Here is a 17,301-nt window from a genome sequence, read left to right as displayed (position 1 = left end):
GCTGATCCTAGATCTGTGCCTCGGTGTAACTTCAACTCAAAGCTCCCACCTGAAGCCAACAAGATCAGGCCACTCATATAGGCCCAGTATAGAGTAGTGGAGCATGAACACACACAGACCTACTGACTAAGTCTGTAATGTGAATGAGCATAAGTGAAGGATGGGCACAAAACAGAGACACACAGAGGTTTTAGATGCACAGCTTGAAAAGACACACATATTTACTTCACCACACCCTGTAATGTTACATGAACACATGGCAAACGTTTGACATTGTGAATACATTGGATATAGTTCTATCTCACACCCACCCAGACATGTACAGTGATGGAGTAGTCAGAACCCCTCTGCCTCCATATAGACACATACGGATAACTTTGTCAGGGGAAGCAAACACATGCAACGCAGACAGACACACAGACAGGTCTACTGTGAACTGCAGGGTAGGCAGAGAAACAGACACAGACAGATCTACGGTGGACCGCAGGGTAGGCAGAGAAACAGACACACAGACAGATCTACGGTGAACCGCAGGGTAGACAGAGAAACAGACACACAGACTGATCTATTGTGGACTGCAGGGTAGGCAGAGAAACAGACACACAGACAGATCTACGGTGAACCGCAGGGTAGGCAGAGAAACAGACACACAGACAGATCTATTGTGGACTGCAGGGTAGGCAGAGAAACAGAAACACAGACAGATCTACTGTGGACTGCAGGGTAGGCAGAGAAACAGACACACAGACAGATCTACTGTGGACTGCAGGGTAGGCAGAGAAACCGACACACAGACAGATCTACTGTGGACTGCAGGGTAGGCAGAGAAACAGACACACAGACAGATCTACTGTGGACTGCAGGGTAGGCAGAGAAACAGACACACAGACAGATCTACTGTGGACTGCAGGGTAGGCAGAGAAACAGACACACAGACAGATCTACGGTGAACCGCAGGGTAGGCAGAGAAACAGACACACAGACAGATCTACTGTGGACTGCAGGGTAGGCAGAGAAACAGACACACAGACATCTACTGTGGACTGCAGGGTAGGCAGAGAAACAGAAACACAGACAGATCTACTGTGGACTGCAGGGTAGGCAGAGAAACAGACACACAGACAGATCTACTGTGGACTGCAGGGTAGTCAGAGAAACAGACACACAGACAGGTCTACTGTGGACTGCAGGGTAGGCAGAGAAACAGACACACAGACAGGTCTACTGTGGACTGCAGGGTAGGCAGAGAAACAGACACACAGACAGATCTACTGTGGACTGCAGGGTAGGCAGAGAAACAGACACACAGACAGATCTACTGTGGACTGCAGGGTAGGCAGAGAAACAGACACAACTCCAGAAGTCTGTCTTTCTGTGTGTCTGTCTATCGGTCTGTCGCACCTTCCAAGACAGACATAGACCGGTCCGATCGATCACTCACAGATCTTGAGTGTGTTTCAAATGACACCCTATTCACAATATAGTGCACTACTTTGGGCCATGTGTCCGAAAGTAGTGCACTATATGGGGAATAGGGTGTCATTTGAGACACATACATTAATACTGCGGAGATATGAGGCTCAGGTTGACCTAGGTTAACCCCATCACTTCCACCGACCATCCACACTGTGGTGTCCAAGTCTCATGTTATCAAGTCTCTCAAATTACTCTCACCTCTCTCTCTTTCTGTCTCTGTCCTTTATTATTTCTTTATCACTCTCTCACTCTCTCTGTCTTTCACTTCCTCTCACTGTCACTTCCTCTCTTTCACTCTCTCTCACTGTCACTTCCTCTCTTTCACTCCCTCTCACTGTCACTTCCTCTCTTTCACTCCCTCTCACTGTCACTCCCTCTCACTGTCACTCCCTCTCACTGTCACTTCCTCTCTTTCACTCTCTCTCACTGTCACTTCCTCTCTTTCACTCCCTCTCACTGTCACTCCCTCTCACTGTCACTTCCTCTCTTTCACTCCCTCTCACTGTCACTTCCTCTCTTTCACTCCCTCTCACTGTCACTTCCTCTCTTTCACTCCCTCTCACTGTCACTTCCTCTCTTTCACTCCCTCTCACTGTCACTTCCTCTCTTTCACTCCCTCTCACTGTCACTTCCTCTCTCTGTCACTTCCTCTCTTTCACTCCCTCTCACTGTCACTCCCTCTCACTGTCACTCCCTCTCACTGTCACTCCCTCTCACTGTCACTCCCTCTCACTGTCACTCCCTCTCACTGTCACTCCCTCTCACTGTCACTCCCTCTCACTGTCACTCCCTCTCACTGTCACTCCCTCTCACTGTCACTCCCTCTCACTGTCACTCCCTCTCACTGTCACTCCCTCTCACTGTCACTCCCTCTCACTGTCACTCCCTCTCACTGTCACTCCCTCTCACTTTCACTCCCTCTCACTGTCACTCCCTCTCACTGTCACTTCCTCTCTTTCACTCCCTCTCACTGTCACTTCCTCTCACTGTCACTTCCTCTCTTTCACTCCCTCTCAATGTCACTTCCTCTCTTTCACTTCCTCTCTTTCACTCCCTCTCAATGTCACTTCCTCTCTTTCACTCCCTCTCACTGTCACTTCCTCTCACTGTCACTTCCTCTCTTTCACTCCCTCTCACTGTCACTTCCTCTCTTTCACTCCCTCTCTCTTTCACTCCCTCTCACTGTCACTTCCTCTCACTGTCACTTCCTCTCTTTCACTCCCTCTCAATGTCACTTCCTCTCTTTCACTCCCTCTCACTGTCACTTCCTCTCTTTCACTCCCTCTCACTGTCACTTCCTCTCACTGTCACTTCCTCTCTTTCACTCCCTCTCACTGTCACTTCCTCTCTTTCACTCCCTCTCTCTTTCACTTCCTCTCACTGTCACTTCCTCTCACTGTCACTTCCTCTCACTGTCACTTCCTCTCTTTCACTCCCTCTCACTGTCACTCCCTCTCACTGTCACTCCCTCTCACTGTCACTCCCTCTCACTGTCACTTCCTCTCTTTCACTCCCTCTCACTGTCACTCCCTCTCTTTCACTCCCTCTCACTGTCACTTCCTCTCACTGTCACTTCCTCTCTTTCACTCCCTCTCACTGTCACTTCCTCTCACTGTCACTTCCTCTCACTTTCACTCCCTCTCAATGTCACTTCCTCACTGTCACTCCCTCTCACTGTCACTCCCTCTCTTTCACTCCCTCTCAATGTCACTTCCTCTCTTTCACTCCCTCTCACTGTCACTTCCTCTCTTTCACTCCCTCTCACTGTCACTTCCTCTCACTGTCACTTCCTCACTGTCACTCCCTCTCACTGTCACTTCCTCTCTTTCACTCCCTCTCACTGTCACTCCCTCTCACTGTCACTTCCTCACTGTCACTCCCTCTCACTGTCACTTCCTCTCTTTCACTCCCTCTCAATGTCACTTCCTCACTGTCACTCCCTCTCACTGTCACTTCCTCTCTTTCACTCCCTCTCACTGTCACTCCCTCTCACTGTCACTTCCTCTCTTTCACTCCCTCTCACTGTCACTTCCTCTCTTTCACTCCCTCTCACTGTCACTTCCTCTCTTTCACTCCCTCTCACTGTCACTTCCTCTTACTGTCACTTCCTCTCTTTCACTCCCTCTCAATGTCACTTCCTCTCTTTCACTCCCTCTCACTGTCACTCCCTCTCACTGTCACTTCCTCTCTTTCACTCCCTCTCAATGTCACTTCCTCTCTTTCACTCCCTCTCAATGTCACTTCCTCTCTTTCACTCCCTCTCACTGTCACTCCCTCTCACTGTCACTTCCTCTCTTTCACTCCCTCTCACTGTCACTTCCTCTCTTTCACTCCCTCTCAATGTCACTTCCTCTCTTTCACTCCCTCTCACTGTCACTCCCTCTCACTGTCACTTCCTCTCTTTCACTCCCTCTCAATGTCACTTCCTCTCTTTCACTCCCTCTCACTGTCACTTCCTCTCTTTCACTCCCTCTCAATGTCACTTCCTCTCTTTCACTCCCTCTCAATGTCACTTCCTCTCTTTCACTCCCTCTCACTGTCACTCCCTCTCACTGTCACTTCCTCTCTTTCACTCCCTCTCAATGTCACTTCCTCTCTTTCACTCCCTCTCACTGTCACTCCCTCTCACTGTCACTCCCTCTCACTGTCACTTCCTCTCTTTCACTCCCTCTCACTGTCACTTCCTCTCTTTCACTCCCTCTCACTGTCACTTCCTCTCTTTCACTCCCTCTCACTGTCACTTCCTCTTACTGTCACTTCCTCTCTTTCACTCCCTCTCAATGTCACTTCCTCTCTTTCACTCCCTCTCACTGTCACTTCCTCTCACTGTCACTTCCTCTCTTTCACTCCCTCTCAATGTCACTTCCTCACTGTCACTCCCTCTCACTGTCACTTCCTCTCTTTCACTCCCTCTCAATGTCACTTCCTCTCTTTCACTCCCTCTCAATGTCACTTCCTCTCTTTCACTTCCTCTCTTTCACTCCCTCTCACTGTCACTTCCTCTCACTGTCACTTCCTCTCTTTCACTCCCTCTCAATGTCACTTCCTCTCTTTCACTCCCTCTCACTGTCACTTCCTCTCTGTCACTCCCTCTCACTGTCACTCCCTCTCACTGTCACTTCCTCTCTTTCACTCCCTCTCACTGTCACTTCCTCTCACTGTCACTTCCTCTCACTTTCACTCCCTCTCAATGTCACTTCCTCACTGTCACTCCCTCTCACTGTCACTCCCTCTCTTTCACTCCCTCTCAATGTCACTTCCTCTCTTTCACTCCCTCTCACTGTCACTTCCTCTCTTTCACTCCCTCTCACTGTCACTTCCTCTCACTGTCACTTCCTCACTGTCACTCCCTCTCACTGTCACTTCCTCTCTTTCACTCCCTCTCACTGTCACTCCCTCTCACTGTCACTTCCTCACTGTCACTCCCTCTCACTGTCACTTCCTCTCTTTCACTCCCTCTCAATGTCACTTCCTCACTGTCACTCCCTCTCACTGTCACTTCCTCTCTTTCACTCCCTCTCACTGTCACTCCCTCTCACTGTCACTTCCTCTCTTTCACTCCCTCTCACTGTCACTTCCTCTCTTTCACTCCCTCTCACTGTCACTTCCTCTCTTTCACTCCCTCTCACTGTCACTTCCTCTCTTTCACTCCCTCTCACTGTCACTTCCTCTTACTGTCACTTCCTCTCTTTCACTCCCTCTCAATGTCACTTCCTCTCTTTCTCACTGTCCCCCTCTCACTGTCACTTCCTCTCTTTCACTCCCTCTCAATGTCACTTCCTCTCTTTCACTCCCTCTCAATGTCACTTCCTCTCTTTCACTCCCTCTCACTGTCACTCCTCTCACTGTCATTTCCTCTCTTTCACTCCCTCTCAATGTCACTTCCTCTCTTTCACTCCCTCTCAATGTCACTTCCTCTCTTTCACTCCCTCTCACTGTCACTCCCTCTCACTGTCACTTCCTCTCTTCACTCCCTCTCAATGTCACTTCCTCTCTTTCACTCCCTCTCACTGTCACTGTCACTTCCTCTCTTTCACTCCCTCTCAATGTCACTTCCTCTCTTTCACTCCCTCTCACTGTCACTCCCTCTTCCACTCTCTCAATGTCACTTCCTCTCTTTCACTCCCTCTCACTGTCACTCCCTCTCACTGTCACTTCCTCTCTTTCACTCCCTCTCAATGTCACTTCCTCTCTTTCACTCCCTCTCACTGTCACTTCCTCTCTTCACTCCCTCTCACTCCTTCCTCTCACTGTCACTTCCTCTCACTGTCACTCTCTCACTGTCACTCCTCTCTCAATGTCACTTCCTCTCTTTCACTCCCTCTCACTGTCACTCCTCTCTTTCACTCCCTCTCACTGTCACTTCCTCTCACTGTCACTTCACTCCCTCTCAATGTCACTTCCTCTCTTTCACTCCCTCTCAATGTCACTTCCTCTCTTTCACTCCCTCTCACTGTCACTGTCACTTCCTCTCTTTCACTCCCTCTCAATGGCACTTCCTCTCACTTCACTTCCTCTCACTGTCACTTCCTCTCTTTCACTCCCTCTCACTGTCACTTCCTCTCTTTCACTCCCTCTCAATGTCCTTCCTCTCTTTCACTCCCTCTCACTGTCACTTCCTCTCTTTCACTCCCTCTCACTGTCACTTCCTCTCTTTCACTGTCACTTCCTCTCTTTCACTCCCTCTCAATGTCACTTCCTCTCTTCTCACTCCCTCTCACTGTCACTTCCTCTCTTTCTCTCACTGTCACTTCCTCTCTTTCACTCTCTTTCACTCCCTCTCAATGTCACTTCCTCTCTTTCACTCCCTCTCACTGTCACTCCCTCTCACTCACTTCCTCTCTTTCACTCCCTCTCAATGTCACTTCCTCTCTTTCACTCCCTCTCACTGTCACTTCCTCTCACTGTCACTTCCTCTCTTTCACTCCCTCTCACTGTCACTTCCTCTCACTGTCACTTCCTCTCTTTCACTCCCTCTCACTGTCACTTCCTCACTGTCACTCCCTCTCACTGTCACTTCCTCTCTTTCACTCCCTCTCAATGTCACTTCCTCTCTTTCACTCCCTCTCAATGTCACTTCCTCTCTTTCACTCCCTCTCACTGTCACTTCCTCTCTCACTGTCACTCCCTCTCACTGTCTTCTTTCACTCCCTCTCACTGTCACTTCCTCTCTTTCACTCCCTCTCACTGTCACTTCCTCTCTTTCACTCCCTCTCACTGTCACTTCCTCTCTTTCACTCCCTCTCAATGTCACTTCCTCTCTTTCACTCCCTCTCACTGTCACTTCCTCTCTTTCACTCCCTCTCACTGTCACTCCCTCTCACTGTCACTTCCTCTCTTTCACTCCCTCTCAATGTCACTTCCTCTCTTTCACTCCCTCTCACTGTCACTCCCTCTCACTGTCACTTCCTCTCTTTCACTCCCTCTCACTGTCACTTCCTCTCTTTCACTCCCTCTCAATGTCACTTCCTCTCTTTCACTCCCTCTCACTGTCACTCCCTCTCACTGTCACTCCCTCTCACTGTCACTTCCTCTCTTTCACTCCCTCTCACTGTCACTTCCTCCTTTCTCTCTTCACTGTCACTTCCTCTCTTTCACTCCCTCTCACTGTCACTTCCTCTTACTGTCACTTCCTCTCTTTCACTTCCTCTCAATGTCACTTCCTCTCTTTCACTCCCTCTCACTGTCACTTCCTCTCACTGTCACTTCCTCTCTTTCACTCCCTCTCAATGTCACTTCCTCACTGTCACTCCCTCTCACTGTCACTTCCTCTCTTTCACTCCCTCTCAATGTCACTTCCTCTCTTTCACTCCCTCTCAATGTCACTTCCTCTCTTTCACTTCCTCTCCTTCACTCCCTCTCACTGTCACTTCCTCTCACTGTCACTTCCTCTCTTTCACTCCCTCTCAATGTCACTTCCTCTCTTTCACTCCCTCTCACTGTCACTTCCTCTCTGTCACTCCCTCTCACTGTCACTCCCTCTCACTGTCACTTCCTCTCTCACTCCCTCTCACTGTCACTTCCTCTCACTGTCACTTCCTCTCACTTTCACTCCCTCTCAATGTCACTTCCTCACTGTCACTCCCTCTCACTGTCACTCCCTCTCTTTCACTCCCTCTCAATGTCACTTCCTCTCTTTCACTCCCTCTCACTGTCACTTCCTCTCTTTCACTCCCTCTCACTGTCACTTCCTCTCACTGTCACTTCCTCACTGTCACTCCCTCTCACTGTCACTTCCTCTCTTTCACTCCCTCACTCACTGTCACTCCCTCTCACTGTCACTGTCACTCCTCTCTTTCACTCCCTCTCACTGTCACTTCCTCTCTTCACTCCTCTCAATGTCACTTCCTCACTGTCACTCCCTCTCACTGTCACTTCCTCTCTTTCACTCCCTCTCACTGTCACTCCCTCTCACTGTCACTTCCTCTCTTTCACTCCCTCTCACTGTCACTTCCTCTCTTTCACTCCCTCTCACTGTCACTTCCTCTCTTTCACTCCCTCTCACTGTCACTTCCTCTCTTTCACTCCCTCTCACTGTCACTTCCTCTTACTGTCACTTCCTCTCTTTCACTCCCTCTCAATGTCACTTCCTCTCTTTCACTCCCTCTCACTGTCACTCCCTCTCACTGTCACTTCCTCTCTTTCACTCCCTCTCAATGTCACTTCCTCTCTTTCACTCCCTCTCAATGTCACTTCCTCTCTTTCACTCCCTCTCACTGTCACTCCCTCTCACTGTCACTTCCTCTCTTTCACTCCCTCTCAATGTCACTTCCTCTCTTTCACTCCCTCTCAATGTCACTTCCTCTCTTTCACTCCCTCTCACTGTCACTCCTCTCACTGTCACTTCCTCTTTCACTCCTCTCAATGTCACTTCCTCTCTTTCACTGTCACTTCCCTCTCAATGTCACTTCCTCTCTTTCACTCCCTCTCACTTCCTCTCTTTCACTCCCTCTCACTGTCACTTCCTCTCTTTCACTCCCTCTCAATGTCACTTCCTCTCTTTCACTCCCTCTCACTGTCACTCCCTCTCACTGTCACTCCTCTCTTTCACTGTCACTTCCTCTCTTTCACTCCCTCTCACTGTCACTTCCTCTCTTCACTGTCACTCCCTCTCACTGTCACTTCCTCTCTTTCACTCCCTCTCACTGTCACTTCCTCTCTTTCACTGTCACTTCCTCTCACTGTCACTTCCTCTCACTGTCACTTCCTCTCTTCACTGTCTCTCACTGTCACTTCCTCTCACTTCACTCCTCTCACTGTCACTTCCTCTCACTGTCACTTCACTTCCTCCCTCTCACTGTCACTTCCTCTCTTTCACTCCCTCTCAATGTCACTTCACTCCTCACTGTCACTCCCTCTCACTGTCACTTCCTCTCTTTCACTCCCTCTCAATGTCACTTCCTCTCTTTCACTCCCTCTCAATGTCACTTCCTCTCTTTCACTCCCTCTCACTGTCACTCCCTCTCACTGGCACTTCCTCTCTTTCACTCCCTCTCAATGTCACTTCCTCTCTTTCACTCCCTCTCACTGTCACTTCCTCTCACTGTCACTTCCTCTCTTTCACTCCCTCTCACTGTCACTTCCTCTCACTGTCACTTCCTCTCTTTCACTCCCTCTCAATGTCACTTCCTCTCACTTCTCACTCACTCCCTCTCACTGTCACTTCCTCTCTTCCCTCTCAATGTCACTTCCTCTCACTGTCACTTCCTCTCTTTCACTCCCTCTCAATGTCACTTCCTCTTTTCACTGTCACTTCCTCTCTCACTCCCTCTCACTGTCACTCCCTCTCACTGTCACTCCTCTCACTCCCTCTCAATGTCACTTCCTCTCTTTCACTCCCTCTCAATGTCACTTCCTCTCTTTCACTCCCTCTCACTGTCACTTCCTCTCAGTGTCACTTCCTCTGTCACTTCCTCTCAATGTCACTTCCCTCTCAATGTCACTTCCTCTCACTGTCACTTCACTCCCTCTCACTGTCACTCCCTCTCACTGTCACTTCCTCTCTGTCACTCCCCCTCTCACTGTCTTCCTCTTTCACTCCCTCTCACTTCCTCTCTTTCACTCCCTCTCACTGTCACTTCCTCTCACTGTCACTGTCACTTCCTCTCACTTTCACTCCCTCCTGTCACTTCTCAATGTCACTTCCTCACTCCCTCTCACTGTCACTTCCTCTTCCTCCCTCTCAATGTCACTCCCTCTCTCAATGTCACTTCCTCTCTTTCACTGTCACTCCCTCTCACTGGCACTTCCTCACTTCACTTCCTCTCTTTCACTCCCTCTCACTGTCACTTCCTCCTTTCACTCCTCTCACTGTCACTTCCTCTCACCCTGTCACTCCCTCTCTTTTCACTCCTCTCTTTCACTCACTTCTCACTGTCACTCCCTCTCACTGTCACTTCCTCTCTTTCACTTCTCACTGTCACTTCTCTTTCTCTTTCACTCCCTCTCAATGTCTCTCTTTCACTCCCTCTCAATGTCACTTCCTCTCTTTCACTCCCTCTCACTGTCACTTTCTGTCACTTCCTCTCTTTCACTCCCTCTCAATGTCACTTCACTCTCTTTCACTCCCTCTCACTGTCACTCCCTCTCACTGTCACTTCCTCTCTTTCACTCCCTCTCAATGTCACTTCCTCTCTTTCACTCCCTCTCACTGTCACTTCCTCTCACTGTCACTTTCTTTCACTCCCTCTCACTGTCACTTCCTCACTGTCACTCCCTCTCACTGTCACTTCCTCTCTTTCACTCCCCTCTCAATGTCACTCCAGTTAATGCCCTAATGTCAAGTGTCACTTTCCTACCTTATGCCTTAGCATGTAGAACATAACTAAATGCCAAGTCCAGTTAATGTCACTTCCTCTCTTTCCTAAGAAGTGTACTTTCTTACCTTATGCCTTAGCATGTCACTTTCTCATAACTAAATGCCAAGTCCAGTTAATGCCCTAAGAAGTGTACTTTCCTACCTTATGCCTTAGCATGTAGAACATAACTAAATGCCAAGTCCAGTTAATGCCCTAAGAAGTGTACTTTCTTACCTTATGCCTTAGCATGTAGAACATAACTAAATGCCAAGTCCAGTTAATGCCCTAAGAAGTGTACTTTCCTACCTTATGTCTTAGCATGTAGAACATAACTAAATGCCAAGTCCAGTTAATGCCCTAAGAAGTGTACTTTCCTACCTTATGCCTTAGCATGTAGAACATAACTAAATGCCAAGTCCAGTTAATGCCCTAAGAAGTGTACTTTCCTACCTTATGCCTTAGCATGTAGAACATAACTAAATGCCAAGTCCAGTTAATGCCCTAAGAAGTGTACTTTCCTACCTTATGCCTTAGCATGTAGAACATAACTAAATGCCAAGTCCAGTTAATGCCCTAGGAAGTGTACTTTCCTACCTTATGTCTTAGCATGTAGAACATAACTAAATGCCAAGTCCAGTTAATGCCCTAGGAAGTGTACTTTCCTACCTTATGTCTTAGCATGTAGAACATAACTAAATGCCAAGTCCAGTTAATGCCCTAGGAAGTGTACTTTCCTACCTTATGTCTTAGCATGTAGAACATAACTAAATGCCAAGTCCAGTTAATGCCCTAGGAAGTGTACTTTCCTACCTTATGTCTTAGCATGTAGAACATAACTAAATGCCAAGTCCAGTTAATGCCCTAAGAAGTGTACTTTCCTACCTTATGCCTTAGCATGTAGAACATAACTAAATGCCAAGTCCAGTTAATGCCCTAGGAAGTGTACTTTCCTACCTTATGTCTTAGCATGTAGAACATAACTAAATGCCAAGACCAGTTGGTGTATTCAGGCGCTGTAAACACTGTGATCGACAGTGTCCCTAGCCTAGATCTAATAGTAACAGTATCATGACCAAACTGCCCAGAGTAAAGTAACTCAGATTCCAGGTACCCAATAAACAATAAGAATGCAGTGGACTCCTGATAAATGCTCTGGTTTGGGGCCGTCTGGAAAGCACACACTAAAGTGGAGCATGTGGATATCCAGAGCAATTAAAAATGAATGTATTTTGAATTGGGACTGGTGAAGTTTTAAATTGCCATGCACGTACATGTTGTACACAAATGTGCACTTCATCATTGTACATGAGTTTGCATTTCCCAAAGTGCACATCTCAGGAGTGGACTGTGTGTATAATATCTGTGTCCCCCATGCTGAAACCTCCAGCTATCCCCCTGCCTACGTAGATATAGTGCCCTAATAACACTAATACCACCAGTTATAAGGAGGTTTCTACATCACCATTTCTCTAATCGCTCTTCCTCCCTTTCTCTTCTTACCCCACCTCGGTTCCCTCATTTGGTCCACCTCCCTCTTTTTGTTTTTCTCAATGTGTCTCATCCCTTTTTCCCCTCTCTCTCTCTCACTCATTCTCCACTCATTCTCCACTCCTTCTCCTCTTCCTCCTCTTCTGCCTTCCTGCTTTTCCTTTCGTTTCCTCTCTCTTTCTGTCTCTTTTCAGGACTCCAAACGTTTCCTCCAATGGCAACCCTGGCTATGAGAGCCTACCCCTGACTGACAGGCAGTCCCCACCCCCCTCTGTGAGTTCCTTTGTATTTGTGACATCCTAATCTGTGCCATTTGTCATCACTAGGTGTGTAAACCGTCACTCAAGGTGTTATTTGCCTGTACGTTTGTCATTAGTCGATAATAAACATTCTGGATCTAACTAACTGGTGGTGGTGGTGGTGGTGGTGTGGTAGTGGGGATGGTGGTGTTGGGGGGATGGTGGGGATGGTGGTGATGGTGGTAGTGGGGATGGTGGTGATGGTGGTGGTGTGGCTCCAACCTCACAGGGCCCTGTAAGCCAGGAGTGTAGACAAGGGTGGGCCTGGGTAGTGTTGGCCCATCCAAATTTCAGCAGGCCTATCTACCAACTAAATTCTGTCTACGCACCTGCTGTAAACTGGCATTATTTTGTTTATTCAAATAACCTAAAGTATGTGTACTATCGCTTGAATGGGAAAGTTCACTTTCTGCCCCTAACAACTAACTCCGTCGGTTGTCACCTCTCTGACTTTGGACATGCTAGAAAGGACGTACATACAGTGCTTTCTGACCACAAACCTGAGACCTAACCCTAACCATTACCCTACCTTTGTCCTTTCTAGCATTCCCATCCCAGTCCTAACTTTTACAACAGTCCCTGGTGCTTGTGGTAGAAGTTGCCTCCATCCACCTCTGATCTGGGATCAGATTACCTGACACCCATTCCTAACCTTAACCATTTGGAGGTAAAGACCCTGGATCAGTGGTTGTGGATAACTTCTACCTCCTCTACCCCTGTTGTTAGGGGAATAACGTGACCATGTGAGTGCTCATCTTCCTACATGAGATGATTTTGAAACAAATTTGAATAATGGAGATTTCTTGTTGTTTTCTTGTCTCCCTTCTCTCTGCACACCCTCCTCTGTGGATCTTCAATGGTGGCTCCCCCATATCGAATCAAAACGCTGTTTCTGAAAGTACAGTACTCTCCCAGCATGCTGACTGGTTACGGGGGTAGTCAAACACACCCCAACTCCGCCCATTCAAGGAACCTGTATTCACGCTAATTTTTTTTTGTTTAAAAAAAGTATAGAATTTGTTTTCGTTTTCTTATGAATGGACACTTTATTGAGATGAAGAAAAAAAAACTAATCCCCAAAAATCGAGCTTTAGATGTAAATGAAAGGTGCGTAGCGTCAGTACCAACAGGGTTGAATGGTTGTAGAACCTCACAGTAAACTAATGTCAGATAGATACAGTAGGTAGCATGATTATGAAGAGGTCTGAACCAGGTTCACTCGGCCAAAGTCACCCCTTACAATCCCCCATGTCTGTCCAGTGTCAACAGTTGCACGGCGAGCCAAAATGGTATTGACGTTACATTGTAGTTCTATATTTTTTAAATGTAGCACCAGTTTGTTTTCACGTTTTTATATCTATATCTTGTTGTAGAAACACTGACACATAGAAACAAGACACATTTATGAGTGAATGAATATGCAGTCTCCTCACTTGTTATTCAACGTGCAATTTTTATTTGATTTACTTTTTATAAGTGAAAATTCTGTATCTCCTTTGTATTACCTTCTGATACTATACATTTCACTGTTGATGACATTATCTAAATCAGGGATTGGCAACTCCTGTCCTTGGGGCCGGAGTGGTGAATAAACTAATTGCGTTCTAAACTGAAGATCATGATTAGGTGATTATTGGAGTCAGCTGCAGAAGGGACACCAAGTCCCCAAGGACTGGAGTTGCCCATCCCCTCATGAAACTTTGCTCTTAAAAAGAACATTCAACAGAGGGCTATAGTACAAACCTCTTTGTAGGCTGAATTGAGAACTACAACTCCCATCCAACCACGAGACCGTTAGAACTACAACTCCCATGCAATGACAGCAGGCACATAGCAATAAAACTCCTGCCACTGGTGCTGCAGTAGCTCTACCGTAAATAGCAATAATAACTATATAGCAGTGGGTTTCTGGGGTCTCTATAGGATGTTATGTACATATGTGATGTCAGATTTCATTGAACACCCTCCTTGCCTACTGCCCTTGTTAACCCTTGAATTGCATTTGTATGGTAATAATCAATGCTCCTTTTGAATGGCAACCTTTTTCACTCCAGAGTCTAATATAAATAAAATTATAATTAATAAAGTTGCCTTGTTTAAGTCACTCAACTGTGAATGAACTGTGCTGCTGAACCTCTGAAAGACAAGACACTTCGTTACATATAAATAACATTTTCTTTATATCCTCTGACTGTGTGTGTAGTTTGAGCGCGTGTAACAGAAAGACAGTGTTCCCATTCACTTGGATATGCATAGTTAGATGTAGACAGAACAAACATAGAAGCATTATTTTCACACAGTCAGTTGTCAACATGACATCCAGTGCCGCCTCTGTACGTCCTCTTTGCATAGAATAACAAAGACAAACTAGTTCTAACGGATCTACCTCAGTGCATAGAATAACAAAGACAAACTAGTTCTAACTGATCTACGTTGACAGTGCAGTGCATAGAATAACAAAGACAAACCAGTTCTAACTGATCTACCTCGACAGTGCAGTGCGTAGGAAAAAGGAAGAGAGAAGGAAAAATATATAGATGCAGCTGTAGTGTAGAAATCCAAACAGTCAGTAAACTTTTACAAACAAGTAATTTGGGACAGAAATCCCTCGTCATCTTAAATGATCTTTGGCACTTCGTGTATCTAAGAGTGCCCACACTCCTCAGCAACCGGTAATGCATTTCCTGAAATATGTACTTTTTGTTAAGTGCCTCTTTTTTTCTATAAAGGTTATTTGTTTTTCCAGAGTAGAGCAGGAGTTTGAGTCCCATGCTGAATGAATGAAGGAATGCCCAGGCCAGAGGAATCACTTCCTGAGGTCATCAGAGTTCAGCCAGGTTCCATACTCCTCCACGTCCCTCCTCACAACCAGGAGCATCTCTGCCACGTCCGGAGACAGAACTTCACTGAGAAATGTACTGAGAGGGAGAGAAGGGGAGTGTGGTGAATGAGAGAGAGAGAGACTGGTTTACAAGAGTGCAAAGTACAAACTGTAACAAGCAGACACTGTGGTAAGCCCCATGTGACCACTCCTCTAACAGGATGAGATCAAACTCTGACTAGTAGTCTACCACAGTCAAATTGTGGGCTGCGTTCAAGAGTTCCTGACAGGGTAACTATGTAAATAAAAATTACAGAGGGACATTTCTGTTTGCAAACAATTAGCATGACAAGTTTAGCATTTGCAAATTTTTGCATTTAGCACTATCACAGCTGTAAAGTTGGAGATACTGTGTCTTTGATTAAGAGTTGTACAATACATGACTGCATAGTAGTCGTCCCTCCCATCACTCACCGGAGATCTGCTTCGTTCCCGATGCAGACAGGACTCTTTAGTTTGGAGTCGAGGTTGTAGTAGTGTCCATTAACCTGGCGCACTGCAAGCCAGTGCCGCCGCTTGACGGGGAGGGACACAATTCCAAGAGAGACACGTGACGGAACGTTCAGGATGAACCCCTGGACCTTGTCAACACAGAGACTCTGTACTGTTCTGAGGGAGAAATAGGAAAAGGGACGTAGATTTTGGTTTAAAATCAACAGAGTCACTGTGGTGGTGAAGGGGAGGAACAGTAGGAGTAGACAATCTGTGGCAAAGTTAACTTCTCAAAATATTTTCTTTGGTCAATAAAACTTGCTCTTCATGACCTGTAGCGGTACTTGGTTGGATTTGAATTTATTACACAGGTGTATTTCATTGCCAATCATCTCTTCCGAATCTGTCTGGCCCTGAGGTATTGAAGACTGACCTGCGTTTGTCCCACCATACTGCAGCCAACTCTCTGCTCTGTAGGGCAGCCATGATGACGTTGACGTCATAGTTGCCTGTGCCCAGCATCGAGCGGTGAGGGTTCACCACACACTGTGGAGCTAGCCTGGGGAGGAAGGGGAAAGAGGGGAACATGGTAAAAACAGATTCACATACTCTTGGAACTCATGGAGAAAGTGTGTGGTGGGTGCTCTTTGGATCACAGGCTTGTAGCAGTACTTGATGATTTTACATGCAGAGATTGCATATTGAAGAGTCTTTTATCATTGACACAAAGAACCCTGTTTAGCCAAAACACCACCCCCTAAAGATGACTACACACACATCGCCAGACCTAAGTGACCTCACCGCTTGCAGATGTCATCTGCCGTCTCCTTGGTGAACACTTGTTCTTGCAGAACGTTGTTCAGAGCATGAATGGCGCACAACTCCAGTCGCTGCTTCTCATGGAATACCTCTCCTTCGCTCATAATAACCCTGTTGATAGACAAAATACAAACATGTTGACTGCAGGTGTTCAATACATTGTTGAATAAATGAACTTTCAACAAAACAGTGAAAAGAGAATGAATTAAACACTTTCCAAGGGAACAAAACAATAGCTATCTCCTCTGTAATACTCCAGAAAAAAACACGTGCATTCGAAGTCCAATAGAATGCTTAATTTCATTCAATTATTAGCTAACTAACTAGATCAGTCTTTACCGTATTGGAAGTTGCCCGCAGTGTAATGGTCAAATAAAGCGGTGTATCAAAGTCAGTAATAGCTCTTTCGGTGCTCTTATTCCACGACAAACAAAATAATAAAATGTACCTAGCGTACACGTAAATCTATTATACATAAACTTGTTGATTTTACGCTCACAAGATCATGCTAGTGAACTCTCTAGTAAGAATGGGGAAAAACCGGAAGCTTGATTGTTGTTGTTCAACTGTCACGCCGGTAAATTGGAGCGAGCGTTGTTTTTGTCTTCGCTGAATTTCTCTGCAACGCACATCAGGCTATCCAATCAGTGATTAGTGCGCGCTGAAAGCCAGGAACTATACGTGGTGCCAGCAAAGATGGCGCGCCTGGAAAAGCCCATAGACTTAGATAGACATCGCATCATTGTATATGTACTACAGTGTTATGGCGTTTGTGAGAGCAGGGGCAGCGCAATTGAGGGCATCTCTATTTTGAAGTAATCAATTTTCTATGATTTGGTAAACAAACGGAATATGTGCGTACCACGGAGAAATAATAAGAACAGAACACTACATCCAATATGTCCGCCCGTTGTTTTCAAGATAATCTACTCACTTTCGCATATGTTGATTAATTTCATGGACCGTCTATATCTGAGATGCAACCGCACAAGGAACAGCGCAAGCAGTGATCACGTCATCACATCGTCCAAAAACAGAGCAGACATTTGATGAATATAAAATGTTAATATCTTCGGTTGTTAGTGATGGATTTCAAAGATGATGGTAC

General features: G+C 46.6%; 2 protein-coding genes across 11 annotated transcripts in view; one reads left to right on the top strand and one right to left on the bottom strand.

Moving 5' to 3' along the window:
- LOC123998151 (protein tweety homolog 1-like) overlaps window positions 1-14,150 on the top strand; it is a 43,021-nt gene extending 28,871 nt beyond the window's left edge. For 2 of the 9 annotated variants that reach the window (XM_046303111.1, XM_046303119.1), the window contains exons 14-15: window positions 11,957-12,035; window positions 12,961-14,150. In XM_046303111.1, the coding sequence (XP_046159067.1) occupies window positions 11,957-12,035; window positions 12,961-12,984 (103 nt within the window). In that variant the 3' untranslated portion in view covers window positions 12,985-14,150. Of the gene's footprint in view, window positions 1-10,402; window positions 10,425-11,956; window positions 12,036-12,960 lie in introns of those variants that run through there. The other 7 variants (XM_046303110.1, XM_046303118.1, XM_046303115.1 and 4 more) reach the window with 5 other exon arrangements.
- Window positions 13,501-16,807, bottom strand: josd2 (Josephin domain containing 2). 2 transcript variants are annotated; one of them, XM_046303120.1, is made up of 5 exons: window positions 16,533-16,807; window positions 16,176-16,304; window positions 15,808-15,933; window positions 15,357-15,551; window positions 13,501-14,979 (listed from the first exon to the last, which is right to left on the bottom strand). In XM_046303120.1, exons 2-5 carry the CDS (start codon window positions 16,295-16,297, stop codon window positions 14,868-14,870), a joined length of 555 nt encoding a protein of 184 aa, XP_046159076.1. In that variant the 5' UTR covers window positions 16,298-16,304; window positions 16,533-16,807; the 3' UTR covers window positions 13,501-14,867. The 2 variants fall into 2 exon arrangements, with proteins under 2 accessions (XP_046159076.1, XP_046159077.1); XM_046303121.1 differs by lacking the exon at window positions 16,533-16,807 and adding an exon at window positions 16,411-16,437.
- Between the last annotated feature and the right edge of the window lie 494 nt (window positions 16,808-17,301).

This window comes from Oncorhynchus gorbuscha, linkage group LG15 (genome assembly GCF_021184085.1).
Source record: "Oncorhynchus gorbuscha isolate QuinsamMale2020 ecotype Even-year linkage group LG15, OgorEven_v1.0, whole genome shotgun sequence".
Classification (NCBI taxonomy): domain Eukaryota; kingdom Metazoa; phylum Chordata; class Actinopteri; order Salmoniformes; family Salmonidae; genus Oncorhynchus; species Oncorhynchus gorbuscha.
The sequence above is the reverse complement of the archived record's forward strand: the minus strand, read 5'-3'. Positions and strand labels throughout refer to the sequence as shown.